At 55.7% G+C, this 21,444-nt stretch overlaps 3 protein-coding genes across 3 annotated transcripts in view; 1 reads left to right on the top strand and 2 right to left on the bottom strand.

The window, feature by feature from the left end:
• The window catches only part of LOC103594857 (ATPase family AAA domain-containing protein 3-like), a 30,830-nt gene extending 25,306 nt beyond the window's left edge, over positions 1-5,524 (top strand). The window contains exon 16 of the mRNA XM_008578137.1: positions 5,291-5,524. Within this exon, the coding sequence (XP_008576359.1) occupies positions 5,291-5,440 (150 nt within the window). The 3' untranslated portion in view covers positions 5,441-5,524. The remainder of the gene's footprint in view (positions 1-5,290) is intronic.
• Positions 5,525-6,177: 653 nt separating this feature from the next.
• TMEM240 (transmembrane protein 240) lies at positions 6,178-13,528 on the bottom strand. Its single transcript, XM_008578163.1, has 5 exons — positions 13,489-13,528; positions 12,355-12,410; positions 11,538-11,644; positions 6,954-7,162; positions 6,178-6,870 (listed from the first exon to the last, which is right to left on the bottom strand). Exons 1-5 carry the CDS (start codon positions 13,526-13,528, stop codon positions 6,722-6,724), a joined length of 561 nt encoding a protein of 186 aa, XP_008576385.1. The 3' UTR covers positions 6,178-6,721.
• Positions 13,506-21,444, bottom strand: part of SSU72 (SSU72 RNA polymerase II CTD phosphatase homolog (S. cerevisiae)) — a 30,376-nt gene continuing 22,437 nt past the window's right edge. The window contains exons 4-6 of the mRNA XM_008578161.1: positions 16,081-16,220; positions 15,839-15,957; positions 13,506-13,963 (exon numbers count right to left, since the gene is read on the bottom strand). Of these exons, the coding sequence (XP_008576383.1) occupies positions 13,862-13,963; positions 15,839-15,957; positions 16,081-16,220 (361 nt within the window). The 3' untranslated portion in view covers positions 13,506-13,861. The remainder of the gene's footprint in view (positions 13,964-15,838; positions 15,958-16,080; positions 16,221-21,444) is intronic.

Here is a 21,444-nt window from a genome sequence, read left to right as displayed (position 1 = left end):
TCAGTCTGCTAGGGCAGCCATAGCAAAGTACCACAGCTAGGGCCTTGAACAGCCAAAAATTGTTCTCACAGAGTGGGGGTTGCAGGTCTGAGATCAGCATGCCAGTGGGGTCGGGTCCTGGGATGGCCCCTTCTAGGTCTCAGGGGGCCACGTCCTCACTGTGTTCCCACATGGTAGAGAGCACTCTGGTGTCTCCTCCTGCAAGGACACTAATCCTGTGGGATCAGGGTCCCACCCTTATGCCCTCATTTAACCTGAATTACTGCCTTGGAGGCCCCACCTCCCCATCCAGCCCCACCCAGCTTAGGGTGAACACAGAGGAACTTGAGGGGCACACACTGAATCCGCCATGCGGTCACTCCTTGGCTCACAAAGCCTCTGCCTCAGCACAGCACAACCCCTCACATCGTGTTGGCCCAGAGCAGGTGACAGGCCTCCGAAGTGCCTGTGGGTGACAGGCTGGGGACGCTGAAGAACCCAGGAAGTACTGAGGCAACAAGTGGACGTGGAGCCCGCCAGCCCTGCCCCTGGAGTCTGGTCCTCATCAGGGCATGTCCGGTCACTGCCTGGTCCATCTGCTCCTTCCATGGGTGAGGGGAGCAGGACGCAGAGGGAAGAGCCCCGACGTGGCGCCCGGCCTCGGGTGTGGCACTGTGGGCACTCCTGCCCACCCCTGGGCTGGACATCCTGTGGGTGCCTGTGCGCCTGCTCTTTGAAGCCCACCTTGGTGGCGTTCCATGGACCCCACACCGCAGCCTCCATTCTCAGTGCGTTTGTTGTGTTAACGCAAGTTCATGCGAGTCACTTGTGTGGATCCTACCGCCTCTTTTTCTTCTCTTTTTATACAATATTTACCATCCTCACCGTTTTAGCCATTTAAAATTTTTAAAATTATTTTTGCTTTTTTATTTAAAAATTATTTTTATTTTTTATTTTTTGTTGTGTTTTTGTTTCTATGCACTTTAACCATTTTTAAGTGCACTCAGCAGCATTGAGCACATTCAGTCTGCTGTGCAGCCATCACCACCACCCGTCTCCAGAATTCTTCATCTTCCCAAATTGAGACTCTGTCCCCATTGAACACTAACTCCCCAGCCCCTCACCAGCCCCTGGCACCCACCCTTCTACCTTCTGTCTCTGCGAACTCAACAATTCTAGGAACCTCATGTGAGTGGAATCACACAGTATCTGTCCTTTGGTGACTGGCGTATTTCACGGAGCACAGTGTCCTCAAGGTGCATCCGCACTGCAGCACGTGTCAGACTCTTTTAAGGCTGAACAGTTGTGTGCTAGACTACACCGTGTTTACCTGTCAGTGGATTCTTGTGCTCTTTCCAGCTTTTAGCTTTTGCAAGTGACACTGCTGTGAACATGGGCGTGCTGACACCCAGAGTTCCATTCTTCTGTGTCTATACCCACAGTGGAATTGCTGGACCACATAATTTTCTGCTTAATTTTTTGAGGAACTGCCACAATGTTCCGTTTCACATTCCTACCAACAGTGTGTGAGTTCCAGTTTTCCCACGCCCTCACCAAAGCTTGTCATTTCTGTTTTCGTTTGGTGTGTAGAGTAGCCTTCCTGCTGGGTGTGAGGTGGAGTGTCGGTGTGGTTTGACTGGCATTTCCCTCCTGACTACTGATGCCGAGGAACTTTTCATGTGCTTATTGGCCATCTGTTTATCTTCTTCGGAGAACAGTCTATTTAAGTCTTTTGCCCATTTTTTAATCAGGTTGTTTGTAGTTTTTTCTTACTGAGTTGTAGTTCTCTATATATTCTGGATATTAACCCCTTATCAATATGTGACTTGCAAACATTTTCTCACATTCTGTGGGTTGCCTTTTACTCTGTTGATAGGGTCCTTTGATGCACAAAAGTTCTTTTTTTTTTTTTTCCTTTTTTCCTTTTTGTCTTTTTTTACTGACTGGTAACGGGATCGCAACCCTCGGTGTTGCGCCCACACCGCACTCAGCCAGTGAGCGGGAACCAGTCTCCAAATGGGATCCGAACCCTCGGCAGGAGCGCCGCCACGCTCTCAAGCGGCGCACTCTCCAGTGTGCCACCGGGCCGGCCCCAAAAGTTCTTCATTTTGATGAGGTCCAACTTATCTGTTTTTTCTTTTGTTGCCTGTGCCTTTGGTGTCGTATCCAAGAAATCGCTGCCAGATCCAGTGTTGTTTTTCCTGTGTTTTCTTCTAAGAGTTTTATAGTCGTAGGTCTTCCGTTTAGGTCCTTGATCCATTTTGAGTTAGTATTTGTATATCGTGGACACACGTCCGGAGGACACACGTCATCCCTGTGCATGCGGACATCCAGTTTCTGTTCTTTCCTCACTGAATGGTCTTGTCGCCCTTTTGAAAATCATTTGAGCCATATGTGTGAGGGTTTGTTTCTGGGTTCTTTATCTCAGTGGTCTGTGTGTCTGTCTTTATGCCAGTGCGGCACTATTGTGATTATTGTAGCTTTGTTGTGAGGTTTGAAATCAGAAGTGTGAGTCCTCCAGTTTCGTTCGTTTTCAGATATTTTTGCCAATTAAGGCTCCTGCGAGATTTCATATGAATTTTAGGATGCGTTTTTCTTATTTCTACAAAAAACTGTTATGGTGATTTTCGTAGGGATTGCATTGAATCTGTAGGTTGCTTTGGGTAGTACATGATGTAGTCTTTTAATTCGTGAACATGCATGTACTCCTATAAGTTAACTCCTAAGCATTTTATTCCTTCCGATGCTGTCGTGAATGGAATTGCTTTCAGAATTTCCTCTTCAGGGCTGGCCCGTGGCTCACTCGGGAGAGTGTGGTGCTGATAACACCAAGGCCACGGGTTCGGATCCCATATAGGGATGGCCGGTTCGCTCACTTGGGAGAGCGTGGTGCTGACAACACCAAGTCAAGGGTTAAGATCCCCTTACTGGTCATCTTTTTTTAAAAAAATTTCCTCTTCGGATTATTCACTGTTAGTGTAGAGCAATGGAACTTTTTATGTTGATTTTGTATCTTGCAACTTTGCTGACTTTATTAGTTCTTTTTTTTTTTTTTTTTAAAAGATGACCGGTAAGGGGATCTTAACCCTTGGCCTGGTGTTGTCAGCACCACGCTCAGCCAGTGAGCAAACCGGCCATCCCTATATGGGATCCGAACCCGCGGCCTTGGTGTTATCAGCACCGCACTCTCCCGAGTGAGCCACGGGCCGGCCCTATGACTTTATTAGTTCTAACACTTTTTGTTTCGTTTTTTGATGTGGACTCTCAGGTTTTCTACTTATATGATCATGTCGTCTCAGAACAGAGATAATTTTACCTCTTCCTTTTGAACTTTGGTGACTTTTGTTTCTTTTTCTCATCTAACTGCTCTGGCTACAACTTCCCGTGCTGTGGTGAACAGATGGCAAAACTGGGCATCCTCTCCTGGTTCCCGATCTCAAGGGACAGCTTGCAGTCTTTCACCATTGAGCATAACGTTCACTGTGGCCTTGTGACGCGTGGCCTTTATTGTGTTGGGGACTTTCCCTTCTATTCCTAGTTAGTTGAGTGTTGAGGTTTGTCAAATGCTTTTTTTTTTTTTTGCATCAATGGAGATGATCATGCAAGTTTTCCTCTTTATTTGGTTAATGTGGCATATTATATTCATTGATTTTCTTATGTTGAACCGTCGTTGCATCCCAGGAATAAATCCCACTTGGCCATGGTGTGTCATCTTTTTAATGTGCTGCTGAATTTGGTTGGCTGGTATTTTGTTGAGGCTCTTGGCATAAGCACTTATCAGGGATATTGATTGGTCTGTAGTTTACCTTTTCTGGCAGTGTCTTTGTCTGGCTTTGTTATTAGGGTAAGGCTGGCCTCAGATTAAGTTAGGAAGTGTTCGCTGCTGTCCAGTATTTTGGAAGAGGTTGAGAAGGACTGGTGTTAATTCTTGAAATGTTTGGTGAATTCACCAGTGAAGCCCTCAGGCTCTGGGCTTGCCTTTAGTCTCTTATTCTTGAATCATTTCAGGTTTACAGAAAAGTTGCAAGGAGAGCTCTAGTGGCCCCGTGGCCTTGCTGTGGGCTGGATCTCGCAGGTCACTGCTAACCCCACCTCGGACCTGAGCTTGGTCCAGGCTCGCATGCAGGACACCCTCTGTGTGCTCATCGCCCAGCCACACGCCGCCTGCGCTGGTCCAAGGGGTGAGGCGCCCACCCTTCCCTCGGCCCTCTCTGGGATCGGCTCAGGACTAGGAATGGTTTCAGTAGCTGCCCTGCGTCAGTCTGCCCAGGGAGGTGGGCTATGGGTATGTCCCACTCTCACGGCCACGGCCCTGCTGGTGCTGTTTGCCAGGGGGGACAGGCACTGCGCGGTCACCACCCTGTTCAGGCTCTGTCGAGGTGACGGTGTGCTGGGAAGGTGGCTGCATGCCCCCTGCAGCCCTGCCTGTCGTCAGGGAAGATAGGCTGTGGCACAGGGCAAGGGTCCCCACCCGGCTGGCCCAGCAGGAAAGGTCCTGTGCCCAGGGCTGCCCTGTCGAAGTCCGCACTCCCAGCCTTGGCCCACATGGGCCCCTGGGCCACCACGCTCCCCTCAGGGAACACTCCTGCCCTTCTCAGATGCTTCTCAGAGCCTGTCTGCTCCACGTGAGAGGCCAGCAGGGCAGCCATGTCACGAGGCCAGGGTGCTAGGCGTTAGGCCATCCTTTAAATGGTGCCTGGGGGATACAGCTTGATTGGCTCAGACCCCCCGCCTGCCGGCCTGGGTGCTGTCCTAAGGAAGGATGAGGAGGTGCAAGAGGGACACCCAGTCATCTATGAGGAGTGGACGTGGTAGGGGCGGCCTAGCCGCGGGCAACTCCTGACTAGGGGGTGACCCCTGCCCACGTGCCCCTGAGGTTGGTGCAGCCTCGGGCAGCACTGCCTGTGTGCTGGGGCACGAAGGTTGGCAGGGATGCAGCCTGGCCTTGGGGGCTGCCGCAGGACCCCTCTGTGGTTGGGGTGGGAGGTCCCAAATTGCCTCGGGTCGTGCGGGGGCTTGTGCAGTTTATCTTGCAGCCCAGAGTCGCTGAGGAGGCTCTGCGTTCTGCATCCTGCCTGGAGGGAGCTGAGTCTGCTGTGGGGGAGCCTCACACTTTCTATTTTTAGAAAGTAATGGAGAAACCCAGGGGAGCACACAGGCAGTGCTGGTTCTGGGGACACCAGCAGGGCCGTGGGGCTGCAGGGACAGCGGCTTGTGTGTGCTGCGATTCACGTGAGCGCAGGTGTGTCCACACGTGTGCCGGACGCCGTGCCCCTGTGGGCGGCCCCTCAGTACTCTCTTTCCCTGCCAGGCCATGGCGTACGCATCCGAGGACGGCGTCCTCACCGAGGCCATGGTGGACACCCGCGTGCAGGATGCCATCGAGCAGCACCAGCAGAAGATGCGCTGGCTGACAGTGCAGGGACCCAGGCCCGGGGGAGGCCAGTCCCCGTTTCCCTGAGGCTGCAGCCAGACCGGGCAGGGTCTGGATGCCTTGGACACACCGGCCAGGTGGCCTTTCTGGAAGGAAGTGCCGGCCACCACATTCCCTCTTCCCTCTCCCCTTTAGCATTTTTAAATATCTCTTTGACCAGGGCCAGGGTGCAGCTGTGGGCATCTGTGTGGTGGATTCAGCTCCTCTGCCCCCCAGAATACCCCTCCCACTATGGGCACTGGCAGGGGAGGGATAGACCCGCTTCCTGCCTCAGGACACTCTTCGGGGATTTCCAAGCCCAGCTCAGAGGGCAGGTGCTGCTGAGCTGTAGCTGTGACCAGCAATACCAGGGCCTGGTCCTTGTTCTCAGCTCCCATGGGAGAGCCAGGCTTGGGGTGGTGCTGGAGGGACCAGGCTGAGAGGGAGGCAGCCCTGAGCTGCCCAGCCTTTGGCCAAAGTGCTGCTGCCTGCTGTGGCCTGCAGGTCCCCACCCTGCACATGTTTGTGACTGTGATAGACCCTGGGGTGGGGAGGGGGCTACATCTAAGGCTGGACAACCCCAGTGGCCAGTGGCATCCAGGACTTGATGGCTGCTCCAGCCAAGAGGATCCACCCGCTCCGCCCATGATTGGAGCTGGGGTCTTTTTATCCAGAACCTAATAAAAACTGACAAGACTGTGTGTGTGTCTCGTGGCTGGTGCGAGGCAGGGCTTGAAGGGGTCTCTGCAGTCCCTGGGGTTGGAGATGACAAAGAGACACAGGCCGCAGCTTTCTGAGCATTTACTGGCCACGGCAGGGGCGGACTTCACAGTGAGGCCACAGTGGCTCAGGCCTCCAGCTACTGAGGACCTGCACCCAGCCCATGCATGTGCTCCCGTGTGCGCCTCCCTGCCCCCCGCCAGAGCTGGCTCTGAGATGGACGGATGGAAAGATGGACAGAGTGCACAGGAAACAGACACAGCAGCTTTCAATTATGTGGTCCCAGCCCAGGCATGGCACTGCCTGGGCCTGCACCTGCCAGCCCCCAGCACCTCTGGGACAGAATCTGCCCTTGTGTCCTGCACGGTCCAGGAGGCCAGGGTCCTGCTCCTGAGGCCCAGTGGGCTCCCCCACCCCAGCCCCACCCCGACCCCCTTTATAAAAAGAAGAGACAGCACCTTCCACTGGACTCGCCTGGCCGGCTGCAGCCCCAGACACCCTGGGCCCAAGGCCACCGTCCAGTTCCACCGGCCTGGGCATCTGCGAGGTCCCTTTTACACCTGTACAGCAGCCGGCAGCATGGCGGCCCCGGGGAGTCCTGTGCACGGCTCACAGGTGCCGTGGGCTGGGGTGGCCATTGTGGTAGAGTTTCTGCTTCACGTGCACCATGTTCCCTGCGGCCTCCTCGAAGGGCCTGTGTGGCCGCCGGCCCAGCTCCCTCAGGCTGCACAGCTTGGGCAGCCAGGTCCAGGAGCCATCTGCAGGGGGACAGGGTGGTCAGGCAGCCGGCCAGGCCAGGGTGACCAGGTGGTGTTTCCGGCGACGGCCACAAGGCACTCACCGTGGCGCCGGCCGGCCCTCCAGGCGCGCACGGCGCAGTGCAGGACACCGTCCACCCACACCAGGAACCAGCTGATGCAGAAGCCCAGCAGCAGCCCCAGCATGAGGTCGATCTCCTGCTTGGTCACATTGTCCGTCACAAAGTAGTTCTCGGAGGCGTCCACCACCGACTGGTCCCCGTCGTATGGGATCACGTAGTGGATGTGGTGCCTGCGGGCGGCAGGGCGGGCTGGCACCTCTCCCGCCGCCCCTACCTGGCCTTCCCCGGGGCCTGGCCGGGCGGACTGGGGACCCTGAGGCTGGTGACGTGACTCCTAAGGGGCACCCTGGGGGCTTCGTTGAAGTAGGCCCCATGGGCTGGTCAGGAAGGGGGCCTCGGTCCACCCAGGCCCAGGCCACCAGGTGGGAGAGCTGCCGGGGAGGGTGGGAGGTCAGTGGCCGCGGCCCAGGGAGACCAAGAATGAAGTCCAGGCAGGCGGCAGGGGCTGGGGCTGGCAGGGGCGTGTCTGCCACAAGCCAGCACTCTCTGCCCTCCTAGGGCCTTCTACCGGCCTGGGGCTCCGAGGTGACCCGGACAAGGATGCAGGAAGGCAGGGCAGGCAGGTGGACGAGGCCTTCCGGGGGAGGGCTTGGGACAGATGTGCCATGGCAGGGGTTGCGGTCCACCTGCTGACCAGAGCCCAGCTTGGAGCAGAGCCAGGCTCACAGAGGCCCGCTGCCGCCTCCAGGGCCTGCCCTCCGGCTCTCCCGAGGGGCCGTCTACCCCTCAACATGCCCTCCACGTCAGCCCGGCCCATGCCCCAGGCTTCCTTCTGCTCCTCTGTCCCTTGCAGGCGCCTCCACTGCCCTGATTCTCTGGGCTGGAGGCTTTGGGGGCTCTGCCAGCACCCCGCTGCTGTCCCCTCTCCTGGGGCACCCGATTGCCCATGCCCCGCACAGACCTGCATGTCTGTTGCCTACTCAGCTGCTCCTGGGATGCACAGTGTCCTGGCTGCCCAGGCCAGGCTGGACAGGTCCCACGTGGCCTTGGCTACACATTACTCTCCTCACCCCTTCCTGGCTCTCAGGGACTGTCCAGGCTCAAGCCACCAAATCCTTCAGGCCCTTGCTCGCCTTCAGGGTGTCATTAATGCTCCCCACACAGCTCCCTCCAGCTGCCCTTCCCCTTCCAGGGCCGGCTGGACACCTCCTCCAGGAAGCCCTCGGGGCTCCATGGTGGCTCTGATGAGGGACCAGTTCCCGGGACAGTGAACTCTGGGCTCCAAGAGGGAGCCGCGGCCCTGCATGCCCAGGACACCACAGTGGTCACACTCCCTGCACCTCCTGCTGCAGGACCATGCAGGGGCCACCAGGGTCCTCCTGCCCTGCGGCCCCTTGCAGCCCCCTCCCCTCAGTTCCCTGCAGTCCCTGCTGTCCCCCATGTCTGCTCCAAGCTCCAGCTGCCTGTTCTCCATGTGGGATCTACAAACACCTCGAACGTATCTGAAAATAGCTCCTCTCCCCCCAAACCTGCTCCTCCCCATCTTCCCCTCTGAGATGGCAGCTCCCTGCCTGTGTTTGGCCAAGACCCTGGGGTCCCTACTCCACAACCCCTCGCCCTTTCCCCGCCTCGCTCCACATCTGGCCACAGGGACCTTCCCCAGAATGGAAACATGACCCGTCCTCCCGGGCCCTTGCCGCCCACCCTCGCCCATGTTTCTGCGCCCGGCCGGGCCCACATGAGCACTTTTCTCCCCATGGGGCCGGAGAGTCCTTGAGCCCCAAACCCAGGCCAGCAGGGACAGAAAGGAGGCAGTTCCTGCCCTGGCCTCCTTGAAACCCCTCCTGGTCTTCCTGGGGACCCCTAGAGGCCAGTGTGCTCAGCATGGCCAGAGCATGGCCAGTCTCGGTGGGCGGGGCTGGGGCCACCACCGCCCACAAAGCAGGGGCCACTGGCCCCCGGCTAGTCGGTGAGGCGTGACTGTGACTGACGCCTGACAGTGTCGCGTGTCCCACCATGAGCTCATTAGCCATCGTCCACCACTGTTGGAAAACTATTAACTGTCGCCCAGAATGTGCAGCTGCCGCCTGCCCCAGGGGAGGAAATTCTTCCTGACCCGTTAGTAGTGGGTGCACAGCTGGCCAGGGTGGAAAACTCAAAGACCAAGTCACCAAGGAAGCAAGAAGTTTCCCTGGGGCCCTGCAAGTAGGGCAAGGCAGGGCCCCAACCTCCAGGAGGTCAAAGGTCACAACCTGTGCCCCACGGCTGGCCCGGGCATCTGCAGCTCCTCCTACCCTGACCCTGGCTCTTCTCCTTCCTGCAGGCGGGGGCTCAGGTCTCCCAGGTGAAAGCAGAATGAGGCAGGCCTCAGCAGAGACGGGCCATCTGCACACGTATGCCTGTGACATGCGCATACGTGTGTCCTGCCTGAGCCACACACACCGCATGTGTCTATCCAAGGTCCAATGCATGTTGTGTATACACGCCGGCCACATGCATAGGACATGGCATGTATACCACAGACACAGGCTCCACATCTGTGCACCGTGCACACCCTCAGTCACGAGCATGGTGTGTAGCACACGTGGGTGCACATCCACTCGGCTTTGCACACAGACAACCTCTCATGGGACACTGTGTCGTATGCATGGGTTTTTGTGCACATGCGTCCTTCGGAGCATTAATTCACATGCATGTCATCTGTATGAAATTCCACGTATAGGCATGTACAAGGCATACACATGTATACACGCTTATTTTGCACAGTGTGTCCACACGGGTTGAATCTGTTGTGACAGTGTGTGTGTATGGTGCTTACATGTACACTCCATGTGCACAACTGTAATCTGAACACACATTTGCTGCATCCACATGGAGACATTTCAACAGTTCCCTGAGCACACTCTGGGCTGTATATTGTATTATATATGTATACTTTGCATACACATATATGTTGTCAATATACAAGAGGACTTCGTATGCAGAATTTACATATCCTGTATGTGGAGATGTGTATGAAGCATGTACATGGAGACACACACGCAGAAATACACTATGTCCATAGCAGAGTGTGGCTCTGTGTTTCCTGTGCACAAAGGCCTGGCTCCAGCTTGCACACCCTACAGGTACCTGTATTACATGAGCCCACATGTACTCTGGATACTACACGAAACGCTTATGCTCGCCCTATACAAATACACTCTAAAAACATGCCCCCTGTCTGCCCTGGCAAACCCTCAGAGTGCTGTCACAGGCAGGTATGCGCTGGTCACAACCACCCACACATGTGAAATGTGTATTACTGATGTTCATGGGGCTTGGAGTCTGGGTCCGGAGCGTGCTCACTGCCAGCCTTAGGGAGGGTCTCAGGATCACCCAGCCACGTGCATTCAGTCACGGCCCTGGAGGCCGTGGACCTGACCTTGTGCCTTTCCTCAGCCATCAGACATGCCGGGCGGGCCGTGCACATCCGGCAGGAATACAGGGCTCTCTGGGAACACGTGGCCACCCAGCAAACTCTCCCCCCACGCCCAGCACATGTGGGCGTCTTATACACCCTCGTCTCTACCTGCTCTAATGCCATGTTCTCTCTCAACACACTTATCTGTACCCATAGGCATGTAACATGCTTAGCAAGACACGCAACTGTCCTGGCTCACATGTGCCCTGCACCCACTATGTGTGCACACAGACCCAGAGGCAGGAGTGCAGAGTCTAAGGTTTGTGCCTCCTTTCCCACCCGCCGCCGTCCACGACTAGCAGCGTGACCTTGGGCAAGTGTGTCCTCCAAAGCCTCTGTCCACTTCCTCATCTGTCCAGCAGGGATGACAATGTCACCCATGAAGGTGTCTTGTGGGGATGAGAGGGCATGCGTATGTGTGCATTTGCTGTGTGTACGCACATGTATATGCACAGACGGTACACACATGCGCGTCTCATGAGAAGATGTTTATTTCATACAGGAACATACAGACATGCATGGCGGGGAAGACTCCATCACTACGTGTGCACAGGAGGGGGTCACACAGTGGGGTAGGGGGCCTGGGCTCTCCCCTAGCTCTGGGTGACTTTGAGCAAGCTCTGCCCCTTATTCCCCACCCCCCACCCCATGCCTCAGTTCCTTCTCTCTGCAGTGCAGGGGCTGTGCCAGGTGCCCCTCAGGGAGGGCCCTGCGCACCTTGACCTTCCGTACTTCCCAGCCCTGGGCTCTAGGGAAAGGTCACGGATCCAGTGCAGGTCCAGGAGGAGGGCACTGAGTCCACTGCCCGGGGCCTGACCCCTCCCAAAGGCTGGGCCGCGCGGCCACTGTGGATGCCACACTGGGCTGCCACTCTCCGGGCTCCTGGCATTGACACAGAAGGCCCCAGGCCCACCCCGCCATCATCATCCTGGCCGGCCCTTTCTCTAAAGGCATTTGGGGGGCGTCCTAACTGGCTCAGCCTGCGCCCCTCTCAGGAGGCGCCGCGCTAGCTCAGGCTGTTCCCGGGAACGGCCCCTCCCCCAGGGCACCCGGCAGCTCCCACCGGCCTAAAGCGGCCCAGCCGGCGCGGGGCCCGGCGCACATGTGTGATCACGCGTGTCATGCCGGCGCCGGGGCGGACTCACCGGCCACAGTTGCAGTGGCAGACGCGGTCCTCGCCCCGCAGGTGCGGGAGGATGTAGTTGTGGAATCGGTCCAGCAGCGCGTTCATGTCCATCAAGCACGCGATGGCCTGGAAGAGCCCATGACCGGCCAGCGGTCAGCGCCGAGGAGCCGGTGGGCCGGAGGGGCTGCCGTTCCTGCCGCACTTGCTCACTGACGGACCCTCCTCCTGGCCGGCGGCTCAGCGGGGAAGGGCTTTTGGTGGAGGGGCCCGCAAGGTCACGGAACAGCTGCCAGGGAGGTTACTCCAAAGCCATGGCCACAGGGCTGGGGTGGGAGGGCAGAAGGCAGGGATGGGCTGACCTAGAGCCCAGCAAAGGTCAAAGGTTGCCTTGCAGATGGGGGGACCAGGAGAGACTAGCAGGGCCAGGCAGGGGATGCTGACGGCAGGGGCCCCAGGCACTCTAGCCAGGCAGCCTCAAATCCAGAGGCCCGGTGTCCATGGTCCTGCTCTGGCTGCCCCTGATGCCAGGCGCCTGGGGTGGGGTCCTCAAGCCAAACCCTCACCCACCTGAGGCACATCCCTAATAGGCACAGGAGCCCCAGGGCCTGCCCTACTCAGCCTTAGGAAACCGGAGGGTCGCCTGGAAGTAAGGCGGACCCTTGGAGGACAGTCTTGACACCACAGGCAAGCGAGTTCAGGGGCAGGTTCCACAGAGGGAGGGGGCCCATTCTGCCTGCGTCCAGCAGTCCTGAGTGGGGAGGGGTCAGCTTCCTGCTGAAGGCAACACAGGTCAGGGGGAGGCCCTAGGCCCAGGACTGCCCTTGGTGGCAGCGCACCTGCTGTCTCAGGTCCTGCCGGTCAGCAGCAGTGGCCAGGCCTCTGCTGCCTCCTCCTCAAGGGTGAGGGCCAGGCCGGGAATTCAGACAAAGCAGAGATGACCATGGGCCGGCCCGTGGCTCACTCAGGAGAGTGCGGTGCTGATAACACCAAGGCCGCGGGAGACAAAATGAAAAGAGTGATCATATACATGAATTCTAGAGGCATCAAGTTGACTGTAAATTTAACATCAAGGGTGAAAAATGATTCAGGATTATCTTACATAGGAAATGTCTTGTCATCGTAAAAGTTGAAAACTTGAATTATAATAGTCACCTGGAATTAACAAGGTATGGAGAATGAAAACAAGAAGGCAGGGACACCTCTGCATGACTCTAATCAAGGGACCTTCCATGGGAACAGTTATACGTAGGATATGAATGGAAGTGCAGCATCAACACAAGTGCTATGGCCGGAATGTGTCCCCCAAAATTTATATGTTGAAATTTAACCATCAGTGTGACAGTATTAAGAGGTGGGGCATTTAGGAGGTGATTAAGCCATGAGAGCAGAGGCTTCACGAATGGGATTAGTACCTTTATAAAAGAGGTTCAAGAGAGCTGTTAGCTCCTTCCACCATTGAGGACACAATGACAAGGTGCCATTCTAAAGCAGAGAGCAAGCCTTCACCAACACCAAATCTTGGACTTCCCAGCCTCCACAACTGTAAAAAATAAATTTCCGGTGCTCATAAATCACCCAGTCTATGGAAGTTTGTTGTATGACAGAAGGAAATCACAGGCGGAAAGGGGAAACTGACAAATAGGGTAAATTGTCAGGAGAAAGCAACAATATTGGAAATATAGATTTTTTTAAAATATTTGTTCTTTCCACAACAATGACCAAACCTGATTTTTTTTTTAAAAAAGATGACCGGTAAGGGGATCTTAACCCTTGACTTGGTGTTGTCAGCACCACGCTCACCCAGTGAGCAAACCGGTCATCCCTATATGGGATCCGAACCCGTGGCCTTGGTGTTATCAGCACCGCACTCTCCCGAGTGAGCCACCGGGCCGGCCCATTACTGGTCATCTTATAAAAAAAAAATAAAAAAAAAAAGATAAAAGCAGACATGACCAGCAGCTTCCATTTACCGGACAGTTCCAGGTTCTCTCCTAGTAAGATCCAGCCCATCGCTTTATTTCAGGTGTTTGTACAGTCCAGCCAGTTAGGGGAGGGGAAAGGGGAAAGGCGGGTGGGACAGACACGTAGGGGGAAATGTCCTATAAACCTTTTCTTTTTTGGTTAACGAAAGAAACCTCTATAATCAATATCCCACTCGTTATTGTAAAAGTGGGTAGAAGAACTTGTTTTAATCTGGCATTTATGTGCATCTTCTCATTTCACATGTACAGTTTATCGGGGTAACACTGCCACCCGCAGCAGTGCACCTAAAGTAGACAGCGTCAAGAAGGAAGCAGCACTGACGAAGGACGTGCAGGCCGCTGGCTGGGGCAGGCGGCGCCCTCAGTAGAAGCAGACCGTGTGCAGGAAGGTCCTGCCGCTCTTCTCCTCGAACTCCTGCAGCAGCTCGTCAATCTCGTTCTCCATGTCCTCTGTGTGCTGGATCTGGAAAGGACAGCACAGCCACGTGAGCAGCACGAGGCCCAAGGCCCTTCCCTGCCCCCACCTGTCCTGGAATCTGCGTCTTCTCTCCCATGGACACCTGGATCACTGGGGGACCCCAGGCCTGGACCAGCCCAGGCCCCTGCAGAAGCCAGGTCTGCTCTGGTGCTGAGCAATACCCAGAGGCACATTCACCACCCCCCACCCCAGCAAGGTCTCAAGGACAGAGTATTCCCAGGGCAGCTCCAGGCCCTCCCCCGGGGCAGAGCCTCGTATGGAGGAGGCAGCGGGCACCATGACCTCCACAGCAGCCACTACAGAGCCACAAATTGGGTGGAGCACAGAGGCGATTCTGAGAGGAGGGGCCAACTCTGAAACCTGGAGGCTGGAGTTCAGGCCAACACGGAGCGACCACAGCAGGGCCTGTCCTCAGATGTTGCACAGACACGGAACCCTCACCACCAGTGCTGTCTCCACTTTGCAAATGAAGGCACAGAAGTCACTTGCATGAAGTCACCCAAGGAGGGAGCTGCCCATGCACAGTGTTGGGGCATCCTGAACACAGTGGTGTGTACAGCAGCATATCTGCCACCACCCACCAGATGCCACAGCATCCCTCCATGTGGTAAGAACCACGGATGTGGCCAGATGTTGCCAGATGTGGCCTGGTGGAGAACTCCTGCCTGGAGGTGAGGAAGGCTGGCTTCTGAGCACGCCCGCCCTAGCATGGGCTGCTGGTTGCCCCCAGACTCCGCCTCCCCTGGGTCCCCAGCCTTGGCCACATGCAGTGTCTCAGAGTGAGGACAGGCCCCTCCAGGACTGGGCTCTGGCCAACATGACCTAAGCAGAAGTTGCATGCATAACTCCTGGGACATGCCTTTCCCTGAAGCTCTTTCTCTTGCATGCTGGCCGGATCATGGGCACAACTGCTGGAGCGTCAGCATCCACGCTGGACCATGAGACGTATCAGGCACAGAAGCTGTGCCGGGCTGAGCAACCACATAGCAGGAGCCTGGGTCCCACACCACTACTTCACCAGCCCTCGCTTGCCCATCCCTGACTTCGTGAGTGTGACACCAAACTTCTCTCTTGGTTAAGCCACTGTTTTCTCACTGTTTTCTTCATTTTTCTGTCACTCAAAGTCAGCTGACCTAGACTCAGACCCCAAGAGCAGAAGACAGGACAAAGCACGTGAGTCTCTTCTTGGGAAGTCCTTTGCTCACAGCTAAGCACTGCAGCACACCTGCACAGTGGGTACAAAAGCCCCTGGGGCACAGCCGCCTCCTTGGCATGTGGGAGGACACCCAGGGCCCCTCAGGGAAAGCCCGATGTCTGGAACAACAAATCCAGAGGGTGAAGGGTAGGACACAGAGCCCTTTGCTGCAGACGCCACCTCCGGAAGCCCCAGGCTCACACAGGGCACACCCCTGACTCCAACGCTCCATCAGAGGGGCCTGTGTCCTGGGAGGTCTTGGTGGCCACACACGGTCCTCACAGGAACCTGAGGTTGCACAGGTCACTGCCCCCTTCTATCAGCGATGAACACAGAGCACAAATGTGGGTTCTTAAGCCAGTCTTTAGTTGGTTCTCAAACTTGTGGACCCCCTGCATCTACTCGCATTTTAACATTTGAAAATGACTGTGAACTGCATCATGTGCTGCTGCTTGCATTGGGAAGCCCTGCCCCATGAAGGTGGAGGTCTCTGCCACTTTCCTCTGGCAGAGACTGCTTGGACCCCAGGCCGGGCGGTCACACTCTCTCAACCCCTATGGAGCATGTGCAGTGAGCTGCCTGGCCAGGAGCAACTGGTTTCCACGGAGCCTCTGGCCCAGTGCAGCCCGGGATAGGAGCAGGGTGCCCAGGTCCCTGGTACTCACACACTGGCAGAGCTCGCAGATGAGGAAGGCCCCCAGTGTGGCCTCTTCGTGGTTGTCCTGGATGTCCACGTTGACTACGTGCACTGGCTGGCAGGTCTCCTGTTCTCTGGAATTCAGATCTGATTGGGACAAAGTGACACAGACGTCAGAGATCCTGGAAGCAGAGAGCGGGCAGTCAGCATGGCAGAGTCCCGTCCCTCCCCAAGCACAGCTGTGCAGGGTAGGTGCAGGGTCTGTGTTACCTTCTACCACCTGGTCGTAGACTCTCTCTTCACAAGTGAGGATCAGATCAAACAGATCTTTGCAGTTCTGGAACCTTTCTGGCCGGGGCTTGATTCTCTTATTTCTGTCCAACATATGTAAAATGCCATTCTGTGTATAGCTAAATGCTAGAGTTAAGGAACTTCAGATAAAGTTCTTGTTTATTAACCTGGAAGTGCCTGTGTCCTCTGTCCCTGCCCAATGCCCCATGGGTCAGCCCTTGTCAGCAGGGCTAACATGGGACTCAAGGCACTGGCAGTTCTGGGGAGAGGGTGAGGTCTCAATCCTTTGTCCTAGCTGAGGCAGAGTCACCACATCCCCCAGGGTCCTGCAGAAAGCAAGATGGGGGAGGGGAGGTGCTTGCTCCTTACAGAGCCCGACCCCCATGAGAAGAACCTAGCCCAGTAGATCTGCGTCTGGATGCGCCCAGCACAGCCTGCAGGCTTCTCACTGGGCCTCTCTGGCAGACAGCAGAGACTGGGCATCTGCACGCCTGTCAACACGCTGCCTTCCCACATGAGCTGCAGCACCTTTGTGGCTTCATTCTCTCCATTCCAAACATGGTGTGAGGAGCCTGCTCACTCTCCAGCCCAAGCCCTTCAGCAAGGACAGAGCTAACCTGGAAACCAAATCCCAAGTCTAGCTCAGTTTAACAGTAGAGGAAATCTGGAAACCCCAATGATGAAACGAAACTTCAGCAGCAATGAGGCCTGGAAAACTCAGTGACATAAAAGTCAACATGGCAAGACAGCCCAGGAAGGAGGAGCTATGGTTTAACCGAAAACAGACAGTGAAGGGTAACACAAGGCCTGAGTGCGCCACGTCCTGCAGAGTTCCAAGGACACGGGCTGGGCGGTGCCAACACACACAGGCCCTAGCAGTCCTGGAGGGAGCACCCCCTGGACTCAAGGCAGGGCCACCCCCACCCTGATGGCTGTCTGACATCAGGGGTTCCCAGGAAAAGGACTCACTCTCTCAAAAAAGAGACAGAGTCCCCAGAAATAGGCACCATGGTTATCAGCCATTCCAGACAGTTGGGGACAAGCATCTTATTAATTCTATTTAGGAATTCTGAGTGATACATTTAATTCTAAGTCCTGTCAACTAAATCAAGCTCATTTTACTTAAAATATATTCCTGCCTTCCTGGATATAAAAACAGCTCTTAGAATACACTTAAGTGGTCAATCCAAGACGTTTAACTTGAGCGTCATCTGACAGTGAGTGGCTGGACACTTCTGGTGACTGTCACTTTTAGCTAAGTGTGATACCAATGGTCACCAACCATGGCCGATGCTGTGTCCCTGGTGGGGCCTGTCATCCTGAACTTATGTCTTCCCAGCACACGCCGAGGTCCTGCTGGATCCGTGCTGCCCCCGAAAGCAGCTTTGCTGCTCCCATCTAGGCCTGTCTTGGCAGAACTCAGTCCTTGAGAATCTCAGAATCAAAGTCCCCTGGGAAGAAAAATTATGATTTGTAATAATGAATATGCTAATAAAAATTATAAATAAATAAAAATTAGCTTAAGAAGGTCCAGCCTGGTTCAAGGCTGAGGGGCGCTGGCCCTGGAGAGGCGTTTACCAGGTGCTGAGAGCAAGTTCCTTGGCAAGGTCTGAACAGTTCTACTGAGCCCTTACGGAGCTCTTTCCTCTATTTCTCAACTACGTGGATGAGGCAACAAAATTAAGATCCGTGGAACCACTGAGAACACGTCTCATTTAGGGACAGAAGAAGCCTCCGTAGATTACCAAGAAAGTAGGAAGAGTGGCTTTTTGGAACCGTTTCCTGGCAAATAAAAGGGATGCCAGGCTGAGGCCCTGCCATGTCCTGCAGGAGGCCCATGCAGGAAGTCCCTTAGGAACGTCACCACCGACTCGCCCACCCCTTGAGCTCACAGGCACCCAAGGGCCCTCCTGAATTCCCACTTCAAACCACACAGGGCAGGGGAAATAGGGAGCAGGATGCAAAGCAACAGAATGAGGCGCCAGATGAGAGTCGTCTGCAGCCAAGACAGTCTTTATTAGAGTGAAGGCTGAGGGCCGACGGGCGGGCAGACCCTTGACATGTTCAGTGAAGGCCGCCACCAGGGCCCGCTGCAGGAGCTGCGCAGCACCTGCCAGTCTGCGAGCTGGGAGGGAAGCCTTTCTGAGGAGGAATGCCAACTCTGCATGGGGGAAGAAGTGTGTGGTCGGAACGCTGCAGCCTCCAGAAGCATCCTGTCACCACGGGACGAAGTGTTTCCCACCAGTGTTCCCTGGTGACTGCCCTGTGCCCACACCACGGCTCTCCTCAGCATGGCTACCCCAGGCATCCAGCACTGAACCGTGCCCTGGAGACGGCAGGCAGCAGGCTGAGACCCCGCCTCACCCACTCCCCACCACAGGGGTCCAGGCCCCAACCAGGTGGAAGGGCCTGAAACACACCCAGAAAAGTAGGCCAAGGGCAGGCCCTGGGCAGGGGAGGGCAGGCAGGAAGGACTGGCTGCATCTCTAGAACCAGCTGTCCCCACCGTACACAGGCCCACCCTCAGACTGGACACATCCTATCCTGGACATGGTGTCTGTGGCCCAAGTGACCATGCACTATGAGGGGCCAGCCAACAAACAGAAGCCAGGAAACATCAGGCATGTTGGAACCCTACTGGAAGTTAACACATTTCTCATAAATTCCCACACAAATTCCCTGAGAAGACTGGCTTAGAAGCCAGACTCAACGGGAGCCCATGGCCAGCTGTGGGTGGCTGGCAGTGGGATGGGGCACACGTGGGTGGATGCAATGCGGGGGGGCGTCTCCACCCTTCCAAGGACCCTCCCCTGCTCAGCAGCGGGTCAACCAAAAGGGCCCTGGCCACGGTGAGAAGGCAAGGAGGCCCTCACAGGACAGGAGGCTCCAGCCAAGCCCTTGGCCTCCCAGCAAACCCATGGATGCCTTCCAGAAGGCCGAGAAAATGGGGGTGGAGCCAGTCATGCGGACTCTTTCTAGCAGCTCAATCCAGACCCGTGAGAGACCTGCAGGTAGAGAGCTGTGTTCCAGCGCCTAGGGAATGCCACACCCTCACCTGCTTGCAGAAGAGCAAAGTGGACCAGCTCCCCGTGCCTCTCCTGACTGGGAGTGCGGCCATGAGAAAGCTCAGCTCCTGCCCGGTGCCATTCACACCCTACACTGAGCCTCACACCTGCCCCATGGCCTTCAGAGGAACCATCAAGCCTGTGTGGGCCTCCTCGAGGCTGCGAGGGTGGAAGAGCAGGGCTCAAGCTGTGTTCATATCAAGGGCCCCAGGAAGACCTGAAATATTCTGTCTCGTGTGACAAGAAGTACAATAAATACAGGATCATTTGCAAATTCTCTAGGGTCTTAACCATAAAAGAAACAAGTTAAACTTTCCTGTCCATGCAGAGCACATGCCATTTAAAATCTGTTACATAAACATCAGTGATATGGCAAAAGGAAAACCCAAGGGGAAACTCCACAACTTAGGCTAGGATTTGTTGGGAACTTTCTGTTAAAAAGAGAGAGATGGGGGCCGAGCCCGTGGCGCACTCGGGACAGTGCAGCGCTGGGAGCGCAGCAGCACTCCCGCCGCGGGTTCGGATCCTATATAGGGATGACCGGTGCGCTCACTGGCTGAGCGCGATGCAGCCGGTTTCAAAAAGGACAAAAAAAAAAAAAAGAGAGAGAGATGGGCCGGCCCGAGGCTCACTCGGGAGAGTGCGGTGCTGATAACACCAAGGCCCCGCATTCGGATCCCATATAGGAATGGCCGGTTAGCTCACTGGCTGAGTGTGGTGCTGACAACACCACAAGTCAAGGGTTAAGATCCCCTTACGGGTCATCTTAAAAAAAAAAAAAAATAAGAGAGAAAAAAAATTTTTTTTTTTTTAAAAAAGGAAGAACAGCCATAGGAGATATTTCTTTTGACCTGCAAAAGACAAACACATCAGAGAGTTCAAAACGAGTCCCCGTGCCGCAGGGACCTTCTGGGACAGCTCATCTGCGGGGGGGTCTCTACACCCACGGCCCAGGCTGGGGACAGCTGATGCCTCAGAAGGGCCCATTCTTCCAGGATTCCTTGCAGCATATGTTATTTTGAATATTTACTCTTCTCTTAAGAGTTGAGACACATTCGTTTGGTTCTAATTTCAAGGCAACTTTTTGGTTGACATCAAGTTTAACCCTAACCATAACTCTATCAGTTAGGGTGAATGCTTTTAACTCTCAAATGCTTTCTCCAAAGAGAAACTGACTTCCACAGACCTCTGATCACGGCAGCTCATGGAGCTCTGTTCCCAGCGTGTAGGAACACAACAGGCCAGCTCTGGGCCACCCACAAGGGGCTGTCCTTCCTGCCTCTCTCTGAACCTCACGATAAAGGGCCCTTGTCAAGATGTGCCTGCCAGGGACCAGCCAGCCCTGGGAGTGTTGAGGGACGCTGCTCTGGTTCTCGCGGGGCAGCGGGAATGAAGGCAGCTGGCACCAGCACAGGATGAGGCCTGGCAGAGCCTCGGCAGAACTTTCTGCTGAGACAATGTGCAAAGCAGAGATGGTTCCACAAAGAAAGACGGGGGCAGAGGCTTAATGCAGCAAAGGAGTGAGAGGGATGAAGGGTCGTCTGGAGCAAGTGGACGTGGCGCCAAGATGGCACAGCGTCCACTCTCTCACACCACCTCCTCTGCTAAGCCTCTACCAAGAGGTGTCCTCACCTCCCCATGGCTGGGGGCTTTTCTCCTGCCTCTTTCCCAGTTGGGCCCAGGTTTCTGCCATGGACACACCCTCTGCCCAGCCCCCCCAGCACAGGCTCCTGCACCCCCCATGCTGCCCTGGGCCTTCCCCAGTCCCGGCTGGACAGAGGCCACCCGACATGCTTTCTGAGGCACATGCGTCACTGAAACTGAAGCAAGACAGACCAGGATGAGAAAAGCCTGACTCAGAACACTACGAAAATGTCCTAAGAAGCAGGGCCTCTAAGTGGACACAGAGGCCATGTGGGTGGGGCAGGAGGGAGGTGAGGAGGGAGTGGCGCTGCCTGCTCAGAAAGGGGCTTCAAGGCAGACAGCCCTCAGGGCGCCCTGCAGGTCCCCACCCACCACCCATGGGGCTCCCCTCTGTGCTCTCTCCTGGCAACCACAGGAATGGTGCTGGGCTGGAAGAGGGCAGAGGCTGAGGGAGTACCAGGTTCTCCTTAAACCCACTGTCAAGGTCACCCTACTGCAGGTGGTTTAGTGAAGTCCTGGCTGGATCAAAAGCCACTTAAGCTTGAACAAACTTAAAAGACACAGACGGCCCCGTCGTGCTGCTTCTAAGGACACGAATGGAATGGAGCCCACTGAGACCGTGGATCAACGTCTC

The sequence above is a fragment of the Galeopterus variegatus genome, unplaced genomic scaffold, assembly GCF_000696425.1.
Source record: "Galeopterus variegatus unplaced genomic scaffold, G_variegatus-3.0.2 Scaffold1637, whole genome shotgun sequence".
Lineage (NCBI taxonomy): Eukaryota > Metazoa > Chordata > Mammalia > Dermoptera > Cynocephalidae > Galeopterus > Galeopterus variegatus.
Note: the sequence above shows the minus strand (reverse complement) of the source record. Positions and strands in the feature narration are given on the sequence as shown.

Excerpts from the sequence above, each read along its gene's own strand:
- TMEM240 (XM_008578163.1), bottom strand. The coding sequence starts at position 13,528 with ATGGGCTGGATCTTACTAGGAGAGAACCTGGAACTGTCCG. Across the intron at positions 7,163-11,537 it reads TGCCACTGCAACTGTGGCCG|GCACCACATCCACTACGTGA; the intron begins GTGAGTCCGCCC and ends TGCCGCCCGCAG. Across the intron at positions 6,871-6,953 it reads GAGGGCCGGCCGGCGCCACG|ATGGCTCCTGGACCTGGCTG; the intron begins GTGAGTGCCTTG and ends GTCCCCCTGCAG.